Source organism: Ammospiza caudacuta, chromosome 7 (genome assembly GCF_027887145.1).
Source record: "Ammospiza caudacuta isolate bAmmCau1 chromosome 7, bAmmCau1.pri, whole genome shotgun sequence".
Taxonomy (NCBI): Eukaryota; Metazoa; Chordata; class Aves; order Passeriformes; family Passerellidae; genus Ammospiza; species Ammospiza caudacuta.
Window position 1 is genome coordinate 47,098,993 of NC_080599.1, and position 20,981 is coordinate 47,119,973.

At 44.9% G+C, this 20,981-nt stretch overlaps 2 protein-coding genes across 2 annotated transcripts in view; both read left to right on the forward strand.

The window, feature by feature from the left end:
* Window positions 1–14,302, forward strand: part of DNAJC6 (DnaJ heat shock protein family (Hsp40) member C6) — a 33,039-nt gene extending 18,737 nt beyond the window's left edge. Inside the window, exons 8-19 of the mRNA XM_058809078.1 lie at window positions 432–549; window positions 1,415–1,494; window positions 1,666–1,859; window positions 1,957–2,037; window positions 2,644–3,096; window positions 4,889–5,041; window positions 5,807–5,875; window positions 6,501–6,635; window positions 8,966–9,223; window positions 9,688–9,833; window positions 10,864–11,040; window positions 11,928–14,302. Coding sequence (XP_058665061.1) covers window positions 432–549; window positions 1,415–1,494; window positions 1,666–1,859; window positions 1,957–2,037; window positions 2,644–3,096; window positions 4,889–5,041; window positions 5,807–5,875; window positions 6,501–6,635; window positions 8,966–9,223; window positions 9,688–9,833; window positions 10,864–11,040; window positions 11,928–12,029 — 1,966 coding nt within the window. The 3' untranslated portion in view covers window positions 12,030–14,302. The remainder of the gene's footprint in view (window positions 1–431; window positions 550–1,414; window positions 1,495–1,665; window positions 1,860–1,956; window positions 2,038–2,643; window positions 3,097–4,888; window positions 5,042–5,806; window positions 5,876–6,500; window positions 6,636–8,965; window positions 9,224–9,687; window positions 9,834–10,863; window positions 11,041–11,927) is intronic.
* Window positions 14,303–15,259: 957 nt separating this feature from the next.
* Window positions 15,260–20,819, forward strand: LEPROT (leptin receptor overlapping transcript). Its single transcript, XM_058809079.1, has 4 exons — window positions 15,260–15,310; window positions 15,547–15,622; window positions 16,672–16,858; window positions 18,449–20,819. Exons 1-4 carry the CDS (start codon window positions 15,295–15,297, stop codon window positions 18,563–18,565), a joined length of 396 nt encoding a protein of 131 aa, XP_058665062.1. The 5' UTR covers window positions 15,260–15,294; the 3' UTR covers window positions 18,566–20,819.
* The last annotated feature ends 162 nt before the right edge of the window (window positions 20,820–20,981 follow it).

Sequence of the window (20,981 nt, forward strand, 5' to 3'; positions counted from 1 at the left end):
AGTCGCTGCCTGGCTGCTGATAAATGGAGATATTCGCTGAGAGTTAGTGCCTGGGGTGAAATAAATGGCCAGGGGGAGCCTGAGGTTGGCAGGAGCGGGATAACTGCACAGACATCAGGATCTGAGGTTGGCAGGGGTGGGACAACTGCACAGACATCAGGATCTGAGCCTGGCAGGGGTGGGACAACCACAGACATCAGGATCTGAGGTTGTCAGGGGTGGGATCACCACAGACATCAGGATCTCAGGTTGGCAAGAAGTGGAATACCTTCCTAGCGATCATCCAGTGCTCTGTGGTTCCCCCTGTGGGATATTTTTGTTCTAACCAAGCAGAGCATTGAATGCTCCTCCTTGCTTGTCTTGAGGAAGGTGAGAGCTTTGATGTGGTGGGAGGGAGCTTAACCCTGGCTTTCCTGCTGTTCCCCTGCAAGAGAATACCGTGTGCAGGAAGGGAAGGTGCTGATCCCACTGGGAGCCACTGTCCATGGAGATGTTGTTGTCTCTGTCTACCACATGAGATCCACCATCGGGGGACGCCTCCAAGCCAAAGTAGGAGCTGCTTTCTCTTCTCTTCTCTTCTCTTCTCTTCTCTTCTCTTCTCTTCTCTTCTCTTCTCTTCTCTTCTCTTCTCTTCTCTTCTCTTCTCTTCTCTTCTCTTCTCTTCTCTTCTCTTCTCTTCTCTTCTCTTCTCTTCTCTTTCTTCTCTTCTCTTCTCTTCTCTTCTCTTCTCTTCTCTTCTCTTCTCTTCTCTTCTCTTCTCTTCTCTTCTCTTCTCTTCTCTTCTCTTCTTCTCTTCTCTCTTCTCTTCTCTTCTCTTCTCTTCTCTCCTCTCCTCTCCTCTCCTCTCCTCTCCTCTCCTCTCCTCTCCTCTCCTCTCCTCTCCTCTCCTCTCTTGGGAACTAAGAGCTGCCTAAACATGGAATCTTCTCCCTAACCACTATTTCCCTGAGGATTTATTTAAAACTAATATTCAAGTTGCAGAGTGGGCAGTGAATATTTTCCTCCTCTCCACTCATTCTTGGTGCCCTCTGCTGTGTAGATGACGTTTCCCTGAAGCCTCTACTCCAAGTGAAATGGTTTTATGTTATTTGGGACACAAACCTGTTGCTCCAATGTATTCAGTAGGAAGAGCTTAATTTCACTGCAAAACTGACAAGTAGATCCCAGAAATAAAGAGAAAAAGGGAAAGAAGGCCAGTTCCTGAAGGTTTTCTGCTGTACGGAGGCTGCAGCAGCAGGGTTGAAGGCAGATGGAAATATTGGGAATATTTGGGAATATTGAGAAGGAAATACTACCTGTGGAACAAGCAGAATGAATTCAGTTATGCAGCAGTTAAGATTAGGGTAGAATTAACTAACTCCTGTATTTAAGCCCTTGTTCAGTCTGGTTCTCTCTGCTTTTCTTTTCTTTTCAGATGACCAACACACAAATATTCCAAATTCAATTTCACACTGGATTCATAGCCCTGGGAACAACCACTCTCAAATTCACCAAGTGAGTGTTTGAAGCTGAACATTAATCAAACCTGATGCATAAAAGCCTGATGAAGGCTGAGGGAGAACAGTCACAGATGAAATATGAAAAGCCTGAATGCACTGAAAGCCTTTTTATAGCTTTCCAGAAATATTCTTTCCTTTTCAACTGGACCACTCTTGTCCCCTTTAGGCCTGAGCTGGATGCCTGTGACTCTCCAGACAAATATCCTCAGCTTTTTCATGTTATACTGGACATAGAAATACAGTCTGCTGACAGACAAACTGAATTAACTCCCCCATGGGAGAACTTCACAACAAAAGACATCAATCCCTCCATTCTCTTCTCCTCCCACCAGGAGCACCAGGACACTCTTGCTTTGGCAGGTAAGGGCTGCAAGGATTTGTTCCCTCCCCATGATTGATTCCTTCATGCTGAGCTGGGTTTTGTTTCATTCCACCTCTCTGGTGCTCTGTGCTGCAGGCAGAGGTGCCACGGATTCCCCCCAGGATAACATCAGGAACGTTGGGCAGAGTGCATTCTTCTCCTCTCTCAGCTGGCAAGGTAGGCAAGGCTTGGTCTTCAGAGTCAAATCTGCTCCAAAGAACACAAACAACCCCTGTTCCCCTGGCTGGAGCTGCAGTGAGGCTGAGGGACCCCACTGTAGCATTAGATCCCAGAGCTGGGCACACCCTGGTGTTGCCATGGAGTGGGAATTCCCTTCCTACAGCATCCTCCTCAGACTGGGCTCTGTGGGACCATTGTTGACACACTTCTAGGGTGAGCCTTCACCCGAGGCCTCCTTCATGCCAAAACTTGAAATAAATAAGCCTTGATGAGAAAATTTAGGTTAATTTTGGCAAAGGAATCGTGGTTGGAAATGACCTTTAGGGTCATCAAGTCCAACCATTGCTCAACACTACCAAGGCCACCACTGACCATGCCCCCAAGTGCCACATCTCCCATGGATGGGGACCCCAGCTGTGCCAGGGCTGCAAAACCCTTTAGGGGAAGAAATTCACCAGTTTTTATTTTACAAAGCAAAATTATTTTAGCCAAATGCTGCTGTGCTATTCTCAGCCTTCTGTTCTGCTTGTAAGCTGATTTGTACGGGACCTTTGTGATGACCAAACTAACAGCTGCCTAATTTTATTTTCAATCATCATTTAGATCAGAAATCTGACAAAAGTAGCTCTCACCCCACCTCAGAGGATCGAGCAGCGTTGGTGCATGAGGAAAGCGAACAGTCAGATGACGAACTCTTGTCCCTTTCCAGTCAGCACAGTAATGCCAGCGGTGACAAGCCCCACGGGACACCCAAACACAGCAAAAAGCAGCAGGAGCCTCCAGCAGCACCTCCCCCTGAAGACGTGGACCTGCTGGGCCTGGATGGCAGCCCCATGAGCAAGAGCTTTCCCTCGCAGCCCAGCGCTGCCCCCTCTAACTCTGACCTGCTGAATGATCTGTTTGGGGTCGGGGGGCCGAGCTCCCAGAGCCCTGCTGGAGCTGCTGGAGCTGCTGCTGAGGAGGTTTTCCACGTGGGGGCACCTGGATCTGTGCAGTCGACCCCGCGGCGCTCGGCAGCTTCGGCGTCCCCGTCCCCGTCCCCCAGGGTGGGAGAAGGTAATGGTGGCTTTATTATAAAAATATCATAGCGATACTCCATAAATAATGCTGTCCTGGTTTGAAAATCAGAATTAAAACAATTTGAAGGGAGGGCATTTACATTTTCCACTTTAGGGGAGGCTCCTGCCTTCCTTAGCAGATACCTGTCTTTTCAAACCAAGACAAATGCTTATCATAAAAATCAGTAAATTTACATGATACCACCAATATATCAGCAATAAGTGCTGGAGGAAGTTAAGATAATACTTTTGAGACATTCATGTATCAAGGAAACAGAGCAAAAACTTTAAACAGTTTGATATTAATGACAATTATTATTTGTTGGTGTTACCTCTAGAAGACAGAACCAGCAGAGGCTGTAATGAAGAGCAGAACTTTTGATGAAATTGATGATGTAATGAGCTGCATCCCTCCCAAGGGGGGGGACTTGGGCTTGGAGGATCCTTCTGGGGGATCTTGGCTACCTCCCTTTCATGTAGGGGATCCCAAGAGGTCCCAACCAGCTCCTCTGCTCCAGGCTGGTCCATCCTCACCAAACCAGTCCCTACTGGGGCCCACGCTGGGGTTTGGAGGCTCCTCACACCAACAACCACTGCAGAGCCTCAGTTTTGCTCTCATTATGGGCCCAACAGTGCACATGAGTTTTACAGAAACTTCTCTGGGAGTCTGGGTAGACCTACAGCACCATGAATTGAATTTCTCTTTGAACTTAGGGGTTTGGAGCTGTGAGAGGGATCCTGGACTAGGAAATAGAGAATTTCTGTCTCTTCCAAGGCCAGGCTGCAGGAGTGGTTGGATGGATATTAGGGAGAGGGATCTTTTGAAGGATAAAGCAGAGCAAGTGCAAAGAGAGAGAAGAAATGCAAGTTTCAGTGGAAGAAATTGGCCACTTGCACCCGTAGAAGGTTTCTCTTGTTGTAGGCTCAGTCTGAGGGCTCTCACCCAGGGCAGGTTTTGCAGACACATCACACAAGAGGTGCAGCAACAGATCAGGAAAAGATTTAGGGATTTGTGAGCTCTGCAGAGCCAGACTCACACAACTCAATTGTGCCAAGCCAGGAAAACAAGGATAAGAGCTTGGGAAATGAGTGAAGAGTAGTGATTGAGTAACATAAGTAATGAGTAGCATCATCACCACATGCAGAGCTTCTAGGGATTGTACCTTTCAGGATACTTTTAACCTTAAATTTGTTGACAAGAATCTGAGTGACTTCATAGGAGTTTCTTTTGGTTCAGTTTGTTGGGGTTTTACATGGAAGAGAGATGATTGAACAAATTGATCAAAATGGAGTTTGAGAAGAACTGGATTTTTGTAACAAGTGATGCAGGAAAGATATCCATTATTTTCTAAAGCTGTTTCTAAAAGTCCCTTTACCCCCAACATGGATAACCTTTGCCAGCCTGGGATCATCTTGAGAGGAAGCAGGAGTGGCAGGAATTGCACCAGGGCAGTAATGCCAAGCTCCAGTCTGTCCTCCACACTCTCCTGGCAGTTACAACTCCACCTGAGGTGCCTGAGTACTTTAACCCTCACTTCGCTGGCTCTAAATTCAGCCTCTCTTAGGAAATGAGAGATGGGGTCAGTTTGTTGCCATGCCCAGGCTATGGGGCTCTTTAGGGATATTAATTTGGGATATTGATGCTCTCCAGTTGCTCCCCCACAGTCCCAGGCTGTCCCCTCTTTGTTACCTGCAGGTATCAGATTTCCTCTCCCCACAGCATTCCCTTACCCTGAAGCACATTCCTGCTGCAAGTTCATGATTTCCTTTCCTCAAATATGTTTTCACAGCCACTGCCTTTGATCCTTTTGGAAGCAGCCCCAAGCAAACTGGTCCAGACCTCCTGGGCTCCTTCCTTGGCTCATCAGCTGTCCCTGGGGATCCTTTCCTCCAAGCCACAAGAAGCCCTTCACCAACTGTGCACAGCGATCCCTTTCACATGGGTAAGAAAGGGGAGCCTCTTCCAGGGGGTTTAAAGAAATGTAAAATGTTGCTTTGAAACAGAAATGGAACCATTAAGTACAAAGTGATGATTCCCATAAAAGGACTCTAAACCACAGAAACCCCACGAAACAGGAAAGAGCTTTTTGTCTCTGGACTTAAAGTACATTCAGCATATGAAGTGTGGTAGGATGAGCTGAGTTTTGCTCAGGTCTTAGACTTAATTAATAGGCTATTTATATAAATAAAAAAGAGGCCATGAAGAATGTCTGCCCACACGTTCCTGTGGTTAGGAGGTCTCCTTTGAAGCAAACTACCATTAATTGCACTGAACACAGCCATGTTTAGAGAAAACACACATCCTTTGGTGATTTTAGTTGCAGGCACCAGCTTTCTTTAGCTCCAGTAGTAACCCCAACCAAATTCACAGCTGAATTTGACTGAAGAGAAGGAGTTTTCTTCTATTTGTTTAAAAGCTCCCTAATTTCCTCCCTCTCACCCCAAAACTTCAGGTGTAACCCTGTCTGAAACACATTCAGTCATGGATTTATTTGTGCCTGATCATCTAACAAATGCTCCTTGGGAGTATCTCCCTGGAAAGCTGAAAGGGATCTTAAAGACCATCCAGTTCCAGCCCCCTGCCATGGGGGGAACCTCCCACATGAGGTTCTGGGACTTTGTGGGGTCCCAGTGGCTCCTGGTGGGCACTGGGCTGTGCTGGTTTTGCTGCAATGCTTTCAGATACTGATATCAGTCATTCTCTTTAGCTTCAGGCACTCCAACAGTTTCCATCCAACCAGATGTTTCCAGTGGTTGGGACTGGCCCAACAAAGCAGGTATGTGCCATAAAATTCAGGGTGGTTAGCAAAAAAAACACCTTTAGGGAGCTCTGAGAGGGGAGAGGCAGAGGGGAAATGCTGCCAGTGACTGCAAAGAACAGGTTCCCTCTAAAGATTTCCAGATTTAAAATAATCTGGGTTGGTTTCCTCAAGAGCTCAGAGCAGGACAGGTGAGGTGAGGGTATCCAGAGGTTGTTTCATCCCATGGAGAGCCATGGAAAAAGCCTGGGCAGTGCTGTGCATTCCCAGGATGCCACTAAATGATTGCCTGGTTCTTTCTGATCTTGGGAGAGTGTGCATGGCCTCCCAGAGCTGCTTCCTGAAGGCTTCTAGTTGTTAAAATGTATGCACATGTCACAATTCCTCTGGCAGAGCAGACAGTCTGGGAACATTCCTGCTGCTGTTCCTAATTGGGAGTGGGAGTGCAACAAGTCTGAGGCTGCTGAGGAACTGACAATGGTACACTCATGGTACACTCAATTTTAATAGCAGTCTTCTAATATGTGGCTGAGCACTGGGGAAGAGCTGCACTCGTATCAAACAGGAGGAAAAATGTCAAACAGAAGGGAAAATGTTCTTTTTTCTCTTATATATATTATATATTTTTTCTTTTCTTTTTAAGGTGGTTTAGGAATGGGAAGTAAGTCTGCTGCCACCAGTCCTACAGGATCCCTCCACAGCACTCCCACTCATCAGGCTAAACCCCAAACACTGGATCCATTTGCTGATCTGGGAAGTCTTGGAGCAAGTTTAGCAGGTTTGCATCCCTTATTAAAAAAAGGAAAATAACAAATTACCAGCATTGTTTTAGAGAAATAGGCTGAGCAGCCTGGTATGTGTGGGGCCTCTCAGCCCACCTGCATGCCAGTGCTGCTGGCAGGCTTTCCCTTCTGCCTGACTCTCTGTAACTCTCACAAATCCATGCTTTTCCTGATCCCTGGTCAAAAAATGTGCTGGCAACGTGCAGGGAGCTCAGCAGGCTGCATGGATTGCAAAGCACAACCTCTGATAAGTCCAAACATGCTCTGGCTGGGGATGCTCTGTGCTCAAGTGCTGCTACAGGCCTGGGAGGAGAATTTGGCTCTGCAAAGCTGCTGGGGTTCTTGAGTAATTGCTTCCTTCTAGACTTGACTTGTTTTCCTGCTTTGTGAGAAAAGCTGTGGAATTGTTCTGCCTCTAATTTGCAGTATTATCTAAAGATGGGGTATTTCACCTGGCTACAAAGGCTTAGAAAAGCCTTTTCCCCTTGTTTTATGTAATGAGAAAATCAGCAAACCCTCAATTCCAATGTTTAAAAGGCAGTTCTGAGAAATTACTGAAGCTTTCCTTAAAGCCCAGCATTGTCTGAGTGTGGTAAATAGATTTTCCTTGCCTTTGTTGCTGCCCTCAGCTCTTTGGGAGCCTTGTGGTTCGGTGTGATGTTTGTTTTCCCCTTTGCGTCAGTCCCAGCACGGCTCTGGAATTCGGTTTCCCAGTTCCCTCTGCTGGATTTCAGGCTGCTCTGCAGGAGCAAAATAAAAACCGTGCCAAGCCCCATGTCAGAGCCACCGAGGTCCTTTTAAAGCACACATTCTGTAGGAGAGTGGTGGGGTTTAAAAACAAATGCCTTGGCATCCCCAGGATGTTTAAGCACATTTTTGTTGGTCGTGAGTAAATCAAAAGCTCTTCATCCAGTTTCCATGACACATTTCTGAGCTAGGAGCTGAGTGTGGATGTCAGTGTGAAATAATAAAACATTGACACTGGCTTCCTCCCACAAACACAACCAGAGCCAGAGGAGCATCCCCTAAAGCAGTGAGGCGCTGGGACTCATCTCTGTGGATGGTTTTAATCAGCACAGCGTGAGGAGACACGATTCCAACAGCACCAGCTTGGTGCTGGCACTGGCACCGGCTGCCAGAGAGCTCCCTCACCCCTGCACGTGCCCAAGGCCAGGCTGGATGGGGCTCTGGGCAGCCTGGCCTAGTGCAGAGTGGGATGCAACTGGATGAGCTTTAAGGTCCCTCCCAGCTTTAATCACTGTGTCACTCTGTGTTGCCACCATCCATCCCCACGGAGCTGTGGCTCCTTTAGCTGTGGCTCCTTGTTAGCCACCTCCAGCTTTCCCTGCTTCCCTGAGCCACCTCCCATTCCTCAAACCCCCAAAGCCAGGAGCTGTCCCAGAAACAGCTCACAGAGCAATCTCTGGGCTAAAGCCATGCTGCAAACATTCGTGGCACAGCTGAAAGCAGAACCCTGGGGGACTTTGCTTGGATCAATTCTGCTTTGTGAGAAAACCTGTGGAGTTGATCTGCCTCTAATTTGCAATATTGTCTAAAGGTGGGGTACGTGAAAATTGCCAATCACTTGTTTTTAAAATTTTAAAAATCTGATAGTAATAAAATGGTTATAAAAATAACAATACAATTAGAGTAATAATAATTTGGACAATTTGGATTAGGACAATATGAGATAATAGAGACAAAGAGTTATGGATGTCCAAGTACTTTTTCTGGGCAAAATAAGCCAGAAAAAGGACCCACATTAACAGAGGATTAGCCCTTAAAAGCAATAACCTGTTGCATATTCATACACCTCATACATGGTGCATAAATTCCATTGAAACACAGGATTCTGTCTGGGCAGTGTCAGCTTCTTCCTCTGAATCCTGACAGCACCTTCGAGGCAGAAGAAGTTCATTTCTTCTGATAATGGGGCAATAAATTCTCTTTCTCTGAAAGATTCAGCTGTCCTGTGGCTGCTACCTTGCTGCAGGTCCTTTCTTTAAAAAAGTATCTTACATAGCACAGTTTCTATTTTAACATTTTGTTATAACCTAAAACGACATTTAACACAGTACTGAAGAGAATTAATCCAGCATTACTTTCTAACACAACACATATAATATTAATTTTAATAGTTGTGAAAAGCCAATCATAAAATACACATTTTTCACAGGGTATTTGCACCTGGCTGCACAACTTGACCACTCAGAAACGCCTTTCCCCCTCCTTTCATGCCATAACCAGCAGACCCTTGATTCCAATGCTGCAAAGGCAGTTGTGGTTTATTCCCACTGTGACTCTCTCCCTGTGTTGCTGCCCACAGGTGGCCCCTCGTTTGCCAGCAAGCCCACCACGCCGACGGGCATGGCCGGGGCCTTCCCGCCGTCCCCACAGAAAGCACCGCCACAGCCCATGGGGGGCAGCGGGTGGCAGCAGGGCACGGGGTACAGCTGGCAGGGGACACAGCCCAAGGGCCAGCCCAGCGTGCCCCACGCCTCCCCCCAGAACAAACCCAACTACAACGTCAGCTTCTCGGCCACGGGGGCGCAGGGCGAGCGCGGGAAAGGAGCTGCTAATGTCGGTAAGAGCCTTGGGCACCTGTGGGTGTCCCTTGGTTTGCAGGCTGGGGCTAAGCAAGTCTGTCACGTGGATTATTTGGTGCTTTATCCTCTCCTGGACTGAACTGTGCTATTTAGGAAGTCCTGTATTCCAAATGAGCTTCCAAAATAATCCTGGAAGTGTCCAAAGCCAGGCTGGATGGGGGTTGGAGCAACCTGGGACAGTGGAAGGTGTCCCTGCCATGGGAGGGGGTTGGAACTAGATAAACTTCAAGGTCCCTTCCAACATAAAGCATTATAGGATTCTGTAATAATAATAACAACAACTTAAAAGTAACATTAAGCAACATCTTTCATGAGAGCCTGCACAGTCATTAGCACTGGGAGATCATTAATGTGATTAACCAAAGGATGTATCTTATGTAGAAAGCCAGGGTTAAATGCACCCATGCTATGATAATAACTTCAAATCTTCTCCATTTTCAAGATTCCAAGCCAAAGGTGTCTGCAGATTTTGAAGATTTATTATCTGGTCAAGGCTTTAATGCTCACAAGGACAAGAAGGGTCCCAAAACAATAGCTGAGATGAGAAAAGAAGAAATGGCAAAGGAGATGGACCCTGAAAAACTCAAAGTAAGCAAAATTCTTGGTGATGTCCTCCCAGTCATTCAATGTCCTCAACAGATTGAAACTGCAAGGTTACATTTCTGTCCTCAGCCAGACCACACCACCAATGGCTTGCTCAGTGTCACTGTCTGGGCTGCTGCCCTTCCACAACACTCCAGCCCTGATTAGCAGGCGCAGCTAATTGAACTAATCCTCTGCCTCATTAATCCTGCCTGCTTCGGAATTCTCTCATCTCTCCTCAATAAATTGCCAAACTGCAGATCTCTTATGGAAGGGAAGGGAATTCAGTCTGTCCTGCTCTCTATGTGAAATATGAGACCACAAATTGGAATTACAGAAGGAGAGGAAAAGCTGCAGCAAAAGCCAAGCAAAGTTCTAGAAAACAGAATGATCCTCTCAAAATGTCCTGGTTTTAGCCTTGTGGAAAGGTTTTAACCTTTGGGAAGTGACAGTAGCCACAATGAACACCACCATCAGCCACAAGAGCTGGCCAGAGGTCAGGCCTTGGAGTGGGCAGGAGTTTTCCCAGCTCCCATTTTCATCCCCACAAAAGCTGTTGAGTCACTGATGCTCCCAGCTGATTTGGCCTTCCCAATATAATTCTCTTTGCTCTGATGTGTTTTTATTTCATTGGGGCAGCTCAGCCTGGAACTGTAAAATCTATTTATGCTTTGGTTTTCACATTTACATTTTAGCTTAGCTGAGCTTAGTTGGGGTGTGCAATTAACCTTGCTAAAGAACCAAACAATTAAACACTTAATTTTGGCTATTCCATCAAGCATTACTCAGTCAGTGTTTTTAGCAGGGATGTTGCTCAAAGTCTGTCTTAACTTTCAAGTGATATAAAATTAATGATAATTTAAAAACAGTGATATAAAAGTTAATGACAATTAGCTAAAGGTTTTCTGAAGGTTTCTAAAGCATGGAAAGAAATTTAAGATGCTCCTCAGGGCCACAGCTATTCAAATGAACAAACTTAGTCCTGGTGGAATATCTAAAGTGAGGCATAAATAGAGACTTGCACTCCTTCCTGCAGGTCCTGGAGTGGATCGAGGGCAAGGAGAGGAACATCAGGGCTCTGCTGTCCACCATGCACACGGTGCTGTGGGCAGGGGAGACCAAGTGGAAGCCTGTGAGTATGGCAGACCTGGTGACCCCAGAGCAGGTGAAGAAGGTGTACAGGCGGGCTGTGCTCGTTGTTCACCCCGACAAGGTAAGGCTGGGCTGCCTCCACCTCGGGGGGAAACCAGAATTGAGTATAAAGGGTTGCATGGGATTGCTGATTTATTGCTGCAAACAGCTCTGTGGAAAGTGGGAGCTCAAGATTTCTGCAAGTTTCTGGAAGTTGAGAACTCTCAACTCATCCCTGGAAGTGTTCAAGGCCAGGCTGGAGCAATCTGGGGTAGCAGAAGGTGTCCCTGCCCATGGAACCATTTAGGCTCTAAGGTCCCTCCCTGCCCAAAGCAGTCAGGGGTTTTGTGAAACCACTGCCAGCCCCAATGCTATGCCTGGAACCTGCTGCTTCAAGAAATTCAGAGCTTTTGGCAACCTCACTTTGACTCTCAGCCATTCTGCTGCTGGGCAGCAGTTCCAAATCAAACTCCTGCAATGGAACCACCAGGATGTTTGGCTGCCCAGCTCATGGCTCGTGCCCTGGCTTCTGCCATTTGCCGACCAGGGAGCAACAACTCCATCTGGGACACCCCGTGGGGAGGAGGAAACTTCCCCTTGGCAGGAAATGGGGGTCCCAAGGCTTGGGAGGATGTGGGCTGCCTGAGGTTTGCAGGAATTCTGATTTCATCCAGGAACCGTGTCAGGTGGCAGCTCTTCCCCCTCCATGCAGGTAAAATCCTCTCCCAATGCCAACGTTATATTTATTATTTAGAAGGTGACATTTATTATGGTGGTTTATCCCGCTCTGGGGGTTCTCAGCTCTGAGGAGCAGCAAAGCCAAGAAGTTCTTAAGGAAAGCAGCCCTCCAGAGCAGCTGGTTTTTGTCAAGGAAAAAGTGAAATTTCCTGGAGCTGCTTGGGAATCTGCTCACGTGCCAGCTTGTGTGGGAGCTCTGATATCCCTCTCTTGTCTCTGTTTTTATTCCAGGCTACTGGGCAGCCATATGAACAATATGCAAAGATGATATTTATGGAGCTGAATGATGCCTGGTCAGAATTTGAAAACCAAGGACAAAAACCCTTGTATTAGGTACTTTGTCAGCCTCCACTCCAGACCCGTGCTAGTGCTTATTTAGTCTCTTGTCACAAATGTCACAGATCAACCAAACTCTGGCTGGAAATTCACAAGTTTCAGAAAACTAAGAGCCTAATACTTATCATGAAGAACATGAGAAAGGTCTCCAGAATCCTGAGCTCAGAGGAACTCTGGCCACCTGGCTCAGCCCACCAGAGCCACAGGGTTACAGTTTCTGGTAACTTCTCTATTTTATTTTGGGTTCCAGTGGGACAAGTAAGAACACATACTGGGAGAAGGTGGAACTGGTCTGTCTCCAACAAAGTGTAGCTGGTGAATTTCCTACCTTGTTTTTGTGAGGTGTGATATGGCAGCGCTTCAGTTGAGTTCAACAACTGCTGGTGAGGCCCAAACTTGGATGTATGTTATTTTTTTCCTGAGTTTGGATGGAATTATCCACTTGAAGTGCTCAGCTGTGGTTTAGGCACGCTCCTAACAGTCACCATTTGCTGCTTAATTGCTCATCTAGTGTAGTCTGGCTGAAGAGAGCCCAAGCTGAATCCTGGGCTGGGTCAGTGTGGCAGCTGCTTTTGCATTAATTAATGCTGTGCTTCACCTCCCAGCCCCGCAGAAATGTGCAGGCAGAATTCCTCCAGATGCTTTGGAAAGCGAGCAACGAGTCTTTGGGTCAGCAGCCCCTTGCTGGTTTGTTAAGCAGCAGTTTTGGGGGGAAGGGAGGGTGAATCCACCTTGAATCCTGGTCCAAGTGAGGAATGAGCACGTGCTGCATTTCCCGTGGTTCTCATCAGCAGCTTGAAACCATCACAGAAATGCCAACAACTCAAAATTCTGCCGGAAAGGTTTAGAAACTTCCCAGTTTCTAGGTAGCACTCCCCCTCCTGCGGATTCAGAACTTTTCCCAGCCCACTTGTATCACCTTTATGCCTTTATCAGCTCCAGAGCACTTGGCCAAGGCTCTTGGCAGGCTGAAACCTGTTGCAAGTTCATTTCTCAGATCATGGTGTACGAGCTGTCGCACAGACATCCAGAGACCAGGTCTGATCTCTGGGGTCACTCCAGTGCAAATTGATTCGCTCTAAAGTTTCTATTGGACCAAAGCAGTGGCATCACAAGGGAATCTCTCTGTTGCTGAAGCTGAAGCAGCTTTCCTAGTTCCAAAGCGAGTTGAAATTCAAACTTCACCCCAAATTCTGGCGTTCTTTTGTAGAGTAACTAAAGTTAGCAGTTTATTTACCAACACCTACCCGTGTTTGAGGGATACTCAGTAGATGGGCAGGAAATAATCTGTATTTACTGCCTCAGGGGCAGGTTGCCATCGGGTGTGAGTCTTTAAGGCTGGTGGTTTTTCAAGACAATCCACTACTTGTTGCACTTACATTTTCAAGTGGCAAAGCTATTACTGCAAAGAGAGTGTGTCAAAGTACATGGCTTTCTGTGTAAAACTCATCCTTTTGTTGTATTGGTCCATTATTTACTGCCATTAACTGAAAATGTGAAACCAACACATAGGTCTCCTTTTATATAAAAGACCTTAAGATAATAGTAACAAACTGGATGTTATTTATTAATGTTTTGATCCAGTATGTGCTTGTCTTATTTAAAGAGATAACTGGAATGTGAATCATGTTCCTGTGATTTGTTGGTTTATTGTTTCTCATTCACATTTGTAGATATTGTGACCTATGCCTATATAATAAAAAGGATCTCATTATTATAACGTACTTTTTTTTAATGATGAAAACCTCATTAGCTTTGTATCGAGTTTGTCACGGCACATAACTCTGGATACTCATTCATTCACAAAAATACAAATCCACCATTAAACTTTACAAAAAAAAAAAAAAATCCAACCCTCTACCCCATTTAAGTTTTGATTACTTCCATCCCTAATGTTTTTATGGATGCATGAAAGTATTAGGATGTATGTATATCCAAATAGTTAACTGAAAAAAATCCATTCTTGTCATATCTGGTAGTGACAGAGGTTATCAATGTTCAGGTTTACTGTTTGACTAAATTATTGTAATTTTTGTAAATACGGTATATACTCGATGAAATTGTGACTGGTCTAAAACATTTGTATATACATTAAAAAGCTCAAATTAACAAATTCAGCTATCTTTTGTGCTTGTGACCACGAGGCTGCAGTCCTGCATCTCCTGTGTGAGGGGTGGTGAGCCCTGGCTGGGTCAGTTTTGTCACTCTCATTATCCACAGGCTGGCATTCCAGGTGCTTTTCCCAAATTATTTGGGAACAACTTTGCATTGCTGTTCTCAGGCTCCTACCTTCAGAGACCCACAGCCAAACAAGCCAGCAAACCTAAATTTTTCAAATTTTTTGGAAGCATATAGTGGATTAAGCCTGTTTTAATTAGCTTTCTGGCTCAAAATAATGTAAAATAATGAAAAATGGGGAAAAACATGGAGCAGGGAACATAGAACAGCTGAGGAGGGAGGTGTCTGAAGAAAAGCTCCCTGGGGAGGGTTATCGAAAATGTTGTGTATAATCTCCCTCTTAAAGGCTTTTCTTGGGACAAAAATGCTGTTAGTGGGTAAAAGAGATTGGTTTGGGGGCAAAAATGTTCTTCTTGGGACAAAAAGACCATTCTTGGGGCAAAAAGGCCATTGCTGAATTAATAAGGCTGTTTTGGGGTAAAAAGGCCGTTGTTGGGGCAAAAAGGTTTCTCTTGGGTCAAAAATGGGAGTTCGGATGTGTCATATCAAAAAATCCAAGGCTTGAAAAACACGGCTTTAAAAAAAGCTGTCCCTTTCTACGTGTGGATTAGCACAAAGGTGGACGATGCAGGTCCTGAGGTGGCCCTGCTTGAGGCAAACGAGCCGGCTCCATTTTTTGGGGTGAAAACAGAGGTTTTCAGGAGCACCTACAAAACGGCAGCGCCTGAGGGGCGGGGGCTCTTTAAAGCGGTGTTTACGGATTCAAATCCACACAAATATACATTTGTGCACAAATATACTCTCCTTACGGACAGATGCGAATTTAACGCACGCACATACACGTTTTTTACCCGCATACAGGGGTTATATATGAGAACACGCGGGTTTTTGCGGCTTTTTACGTGCATTAAACCCCACTCGCGGCCGTCCCCTCAGGACACCCCGCCCCCTGCCGCGAGCGCAGGCGTGGCGGGAAAAGGCGCTCCCGCCCACCGCCCGCCCTTTTAAATGCTCGGTCACGTGACGCGCGGTGAAGGGGCGTGGCCAGAAGGCGGAAGTCGCGCGGTGCCAACGGAGCCCGGACATGGCGGGCGTGAAAGGTACCGGGGGCTCCTTCAGGAGGGAGCGCGGCCCGGGCAGCGCCTCACGCGGGGGCGGGCGGCCGGGAGAGGCGGGGAGGGGTGCCCGGCACCGGGGGAGGTGGTACCCGGCCCCCGCCGAGGGATGCCCGGCCCGCGGTGAGGCGGTTGCGGGTGCCCCGGGAGGGATGCCCGGTGCCTCACGGGCTGGTGCCACACGGGTCCGGTGCCTCACCGCCCGCCCTGTGCCGTTGCAGCTCTCGTGGCCTTGTCGTTCAGCGGAGCCATCGGGCTGACGTTCCTCATGCTGGGCTGCGCCCTGGAGTACTACGGGTGAGCGGGCCGGCGCCCTTCGCAAAGTTTCTGGTTAAAATCCATTAATTACAGCGTTTATTTTATTATTTAACGGGGCTCTTTGGCTCCTCCCGCAGCCCCCCGCTCCCAGGCTCTTGGCACGTGGTGCTTTGTTGTGATTACACATCACTTCCTAAGGCGGTATTTGCATTAAAATAAAAGCACTACAGACAGCCCTGTGCTGCCTCAGGGAAAGCGGTGCCACCTTGCTTTGTAATCTCACACCAACATTTCCTTAATTTCCTGTTCCTTTGAACAATCCTCCCACAAGTTTCCTTTTGGGATGTCCCCACCCATGGCAGGGGCTGGAGCTGGGTGAGCTTTGTTCTGTAATTCCGTCATTCTGTGTCTGTAAAACACTTTAAAAACTGGCAGGAGGCTCCTGAGAGCTGTGATACAGAGAGGAGATGGGAGGGTGTGCCTGCTTCATCCCTGTAGTTTGTAATTCTGTGTCTGTAAAACCCTTTAAAAACTGGCAGGAGGCTCCTGAGAGCTGTGATACAGAGAGGAGATGGGAGGGTGTGCCTGCTTCATCCCTGTAGTTTGTAATTCTGTGTCTGTAAAACACTTTAAAAACTGGCAGGAGGCTCCTGAGAGCTGTGATACAGAGAGGAGATGGGAGGGTGTGCCTGCTTCATCCCTGTAGTTTGTAATTCTGTGTCTGTAAAACCCTTTAAAAACTGGCAGGAGGCTCCTGAGAGCTGTGATACAGAGAGATGGGAGGGTGTGCCTGCTTCATCCCTGTAATTTGGGAATGCTGCTCCTGTTCCTGCCACAGTGCATTTCCTGCTCCCTCCATGCTCAGAGCTGAATCACCAAACTGATTCAAAACTGAATGCAAAAGTAAAATAAATGAACCCTTGCTGCATGCTGCTCTATCAGTGCGGGGAGATCCAGGTGGAATTGCCCCATTTTGGGTGCAGTCTTCTGATCAATCCACTCTTCAAGCCAAAAAGCAGCACTAGGAGTTTTGCACCAGCTTTGTGCCCGAGGTAGCTCTTTTAACATTGTTCTCTGCCCCTCCCCAGCGTGTACTGGCCCCTGTTTGTGCTGATCTTTTACTTCATCTGCCCCATTCCCCACTTCATTGCCAAGAGGGTGGGAGATGACAGCGATGCAGCCAGCAGTGCCTGCAGGGAGCTGGCCTATTTCTTCACCACGGGAATTGTTGTCTCTGCCTTTGGGTTCCCCATCATCCTGGCACGGGTGGAAGCAGTAAGTCCTTGCTAATTTTTCTTTTCAGGCCCCACTTGTTGTGCATCATCTTCAATCCTGCTTTTTTTCATTACTCTGCTGTCTCCGGGTGAAAATAATCCACTGAAATTTGCTTTTTTGATGTGATAAAAAAAAAAGAGCTCGCATGACTGAGAAGTTTTTAGCTGGTGTTTTTCCCCTCCAGCCTTGTTTAGGCCCAACCCAAGATAACATCTCCTCCTGCACCTCATGCCTCTGTCTCATGACCCTCTGCATCACTTCTAGCTCCAGCTTCCTTATTTTTCTCTTGGAATTCCTGCTTTCTCCATTCAGGGTGCTGCAAACCTGGGGGCTGGGAGTATTAGGAGTTAAAAGATAAAAGGCCAAACTTCCAGAGCTGCTCTTGTGGCTCTCAGAGCATTTCCAGGTTTGGCCTCTGAAAACCTGAGGGAACTGTGCCTAAGTTCTTTCCTCTTTGCTTTCTGAACTTCTCCCCAGTGGTGAGATTTTGGTCACATTTGTCTGAAAGGCAAAGAATTCCCCCAGTCCCAGTGATTTTCTCAGTCCTGTTGCTTTTCCCTTTCACTCCTTTAAACTTTGTGTACTTGCTCTGAATTTATTAATTTACACAATAAATACATTTGTAAATACATTTATAAATACATGTATATACATACATTTATATATGTTATATATTTATATATATTATAATATATATTATATATAATATACATTATATATGATATATATTATACATACAATATATACATTTATAAATACATTTATAAATGTTGTGTACTTGCTCTGAATTTGTTTACACAATAAATACATTTATAAATGTATATATACATTTTTATATATATACATACATTTATATATATTATTTTATATTTATATATTATTATTATATATATATTATACTATTTATAAATACATTTATAAGTACATTTATAAACACATTTAGAAATACATTTATAAATGTTGAGTACTTGCTCTGAATTTATTAATTTACACAATAAATACATTTGTAAATACATTTATAACTGTTGTGTACTTGCTCTGAATTTATTGACAATGCCCAATCCCCCTGCTATTTTTATTTTGGAGGTGGGGCCTGGCAGCAGCAGAACAACCACGAGAGGGAACTCTGTTGTGTGTTTTGGGAGTCAATGTTCCTTATTTAAGTAAATTACTTCTGCAGCTCATGAATAAAGAAAAAAGCTGTTTACTTTTAAATCCACGTTTTCCCTGCCTGTGACTTGTTTAAAAGGAGATATTTTGATTTTGTTGCTTGGCAATGCAAGGAGAGCACTAATTTCAGCAGCTTTCTCTCTGATTTAGGTGTGTTTCAATGATTTGGAAGGCAAGTCATCATTTTCTTCTCAATCCTAGCAGTAGCTTGGCTGAAGTGTTTATTAGTGATACAAGTGGCTGCTAATTGAATAATTAGTCACACAAATTGAGTTTTTTATTGTTTGCCTGTTCTGCTTTTAGCACCTTTCTGCAGTACTGTGATTTTTTTAGTGTTTTAGCTGATCTAATGGCTGTAAATAACTGTCCTGAGCATCTTTTCCAAGAAGTGCTTTGATTGTTGCATTTCTTGCATTGCAGATCAAGTGGGGAGCCTGTGGCCTGGTGCTGGCTGGCAATGCAGTCATTTTCCTGACCATTCTGGGCTTTTTCCTTGTCTTTGGCAGAGGAGATGACTTCAGCTGGGAGCAGTGGTAGGAGCTCTCTGTGGTGCTGGTAATTTTCAATATTTCACAGCTTTTCCCCAGTTCTGTGTGTGTAGAGATATCCTAATGTGTGTGGTGTGTTATAACATTCACCTGGCTTTACATTGTCATGTAATAATTTGCTTTCTTAAATGCACTTCAGCCAAAGGGACAGTGCTGACACTTGGCTTGAAGTAGTCACTAAAATGGGGAATTATGAATTTATCCTTGAAGAAGTTTACAAAAAATAAGCAGTTTTACACATTTCTCACTGTATTTGCATTGATTTTTTACTGAAATGTCATTGAGCCATTGGTCACTACTCCTGTTGGGTTTTTAACCACATAATCAGAGATTAATATGAAGATTATCCTAATTGGGATTGTTCAACTTGAGCAAATTTTCTGCTTCAATTAGGATCAGTTATTATTTCATTTACATCTCATTAATTTCAGAAAATTTGATTTTTCTTAATGATAATAAAGCCAAACATAAGTGATGCCAACTCTTACTGCCTGAGGAAAGCAAAAGAAAATAACCCTGGTTAAAAACCCTTCCACTTATGTTTGTTTAAAGATCATTTTCTCCACACAAAGATATTTTCTGTCTCTGTTCAGTTTAAAAATTGTGGCTAATAACATATTTTAATGCATCTTAAAGCTGACATGACTTCTATGAAGGTTCACAAAAGGAGAAACTACCCTCAGGACACTTAAATCACATTTTAATGTTCAACTCTGTGTTTTTATGGGTGTGAATGGCTAGGAAAGGAGTGTTCTGCTGGGTAGGATTTCTTATTTCTTCCTTGCTTTTAACACACCCTTCTTCAGCTCCTGTTTTTTGTCTGGAAGAAGGTTGTTATTGCATTAAAACACTATATTTTAATAGCATTATCCTAGTAACCATTCACATAATCACACTTAAGAAAATCTAATTTTATTACTTTAGTTGTGTAAGAACAGAGGGAATGGTCAGTAATTAATTACTGCTAAAAGAGGAATTAACATTAAAGGACAGTTTATTTCTGGATGTTAATGCTCCATCCAAGGCATAGCAGGATAAACTTACAAAAATCCTGGGAATAACAAATTATCTGAGTGTCTTCTTCCTGCTTTTGATGAAAGCTGTTGGAACTGGGAAAATGACTTGGTTAGTGATAAACCAAATATTTCATATGAAACGTCATTTCCATGTTTAAATCCTGCTGTGATTCTAAAGAAGATGCCTTTTTCCCCTACACAGTGGCACTTTTCACTCAATAATGGAGTAAAACAGTGAAATAAAACCCAGTCAGTGCCTGATGGTAAATTCCTAATGCCATTGCTAACAATTCCATTTAGCTCCACTTGGACTGGGGCTGGGTTCTGGAAAGCTTTTACTCCATTTATGTACCAAAGTCTGAGATAGAAATCTACAAAACTACTCAGTTACTGGTGGAGTTTTGGGGAGGAAAAGCAGCTGAGATGGAATTTTTCCTGAAAAGAAATCATTCTGTAGTGTGTGACAGGAGCAGTGAACAAGGACAATCTAAAGGGACCAGGAGGACCAGAAAATGCTGGTTTAAATTGCTTTTTGCCAAATTTTTCCATTGTACTGTATCCCCTTTGGGCTGTGGTTGGTGGGGACCTCATGGGTGGTGAGTAGAGAAGGTCAATGCTTTTTTATTATTGTTTTTATTATTTGTAGTATTATTTGGAAGTAACTACGTGCACTAATCCCTAATGTGAATTTCATGCAGTTTTCACGTGGACTTTACATTACATGTTTAAAATTGTGTTGGAATCATGGAGATCTTCCTTAACCTCTAAAGTAAATTTACTTTGTTATCAAATATGGTAAAAAATAATATTTCAGTGGGGTTTTTTCTCCAGAGCTTCACTCCCACTGAGCTCTGATGGTCTGTACTGGGAATTGTGTCCCATCCCTGCAGTGGGAGTTTATTGTGCTTTCTCTGGAATGGTTTCCCTGCGTGGAAGTGAATACTGTGTATCCAAAGTGCCTTAATTTCCACATAAGGCTGATTTTTGTGGCTGCACCTCCATGGCAAGATCAGTGTTCCATGATCAGCTTTTCCCAAAGCTTCCTTGCCAGCTCATCCTGTTCCTGCCATTGGGAGTGCAGCTTTTGTACCTTTTGTAAACAGTTTTTTATGATTGCCATATCCCTGACATCAGCAAGTATTAAAACATGGACATTCAAATACCTTCTACTTTTCTTTCCAAGCTGCCTACTAAAACTGACTTTTGGAATTGTCTAATAAACATATCTGATGCTTAAAGATTTGTCTGTCTGTAATTTCAAGAGGTGACAACAGGCAGGTGTGAGGGGGCAGGTAAAACATGTCCAGTGCTGCTTTCCTGGTGTGGAATGGGCAATTCCAGGAGCCATGGGAGTGGAATTCATGTAGAATGTGTTGGAAAGGTAAAGGA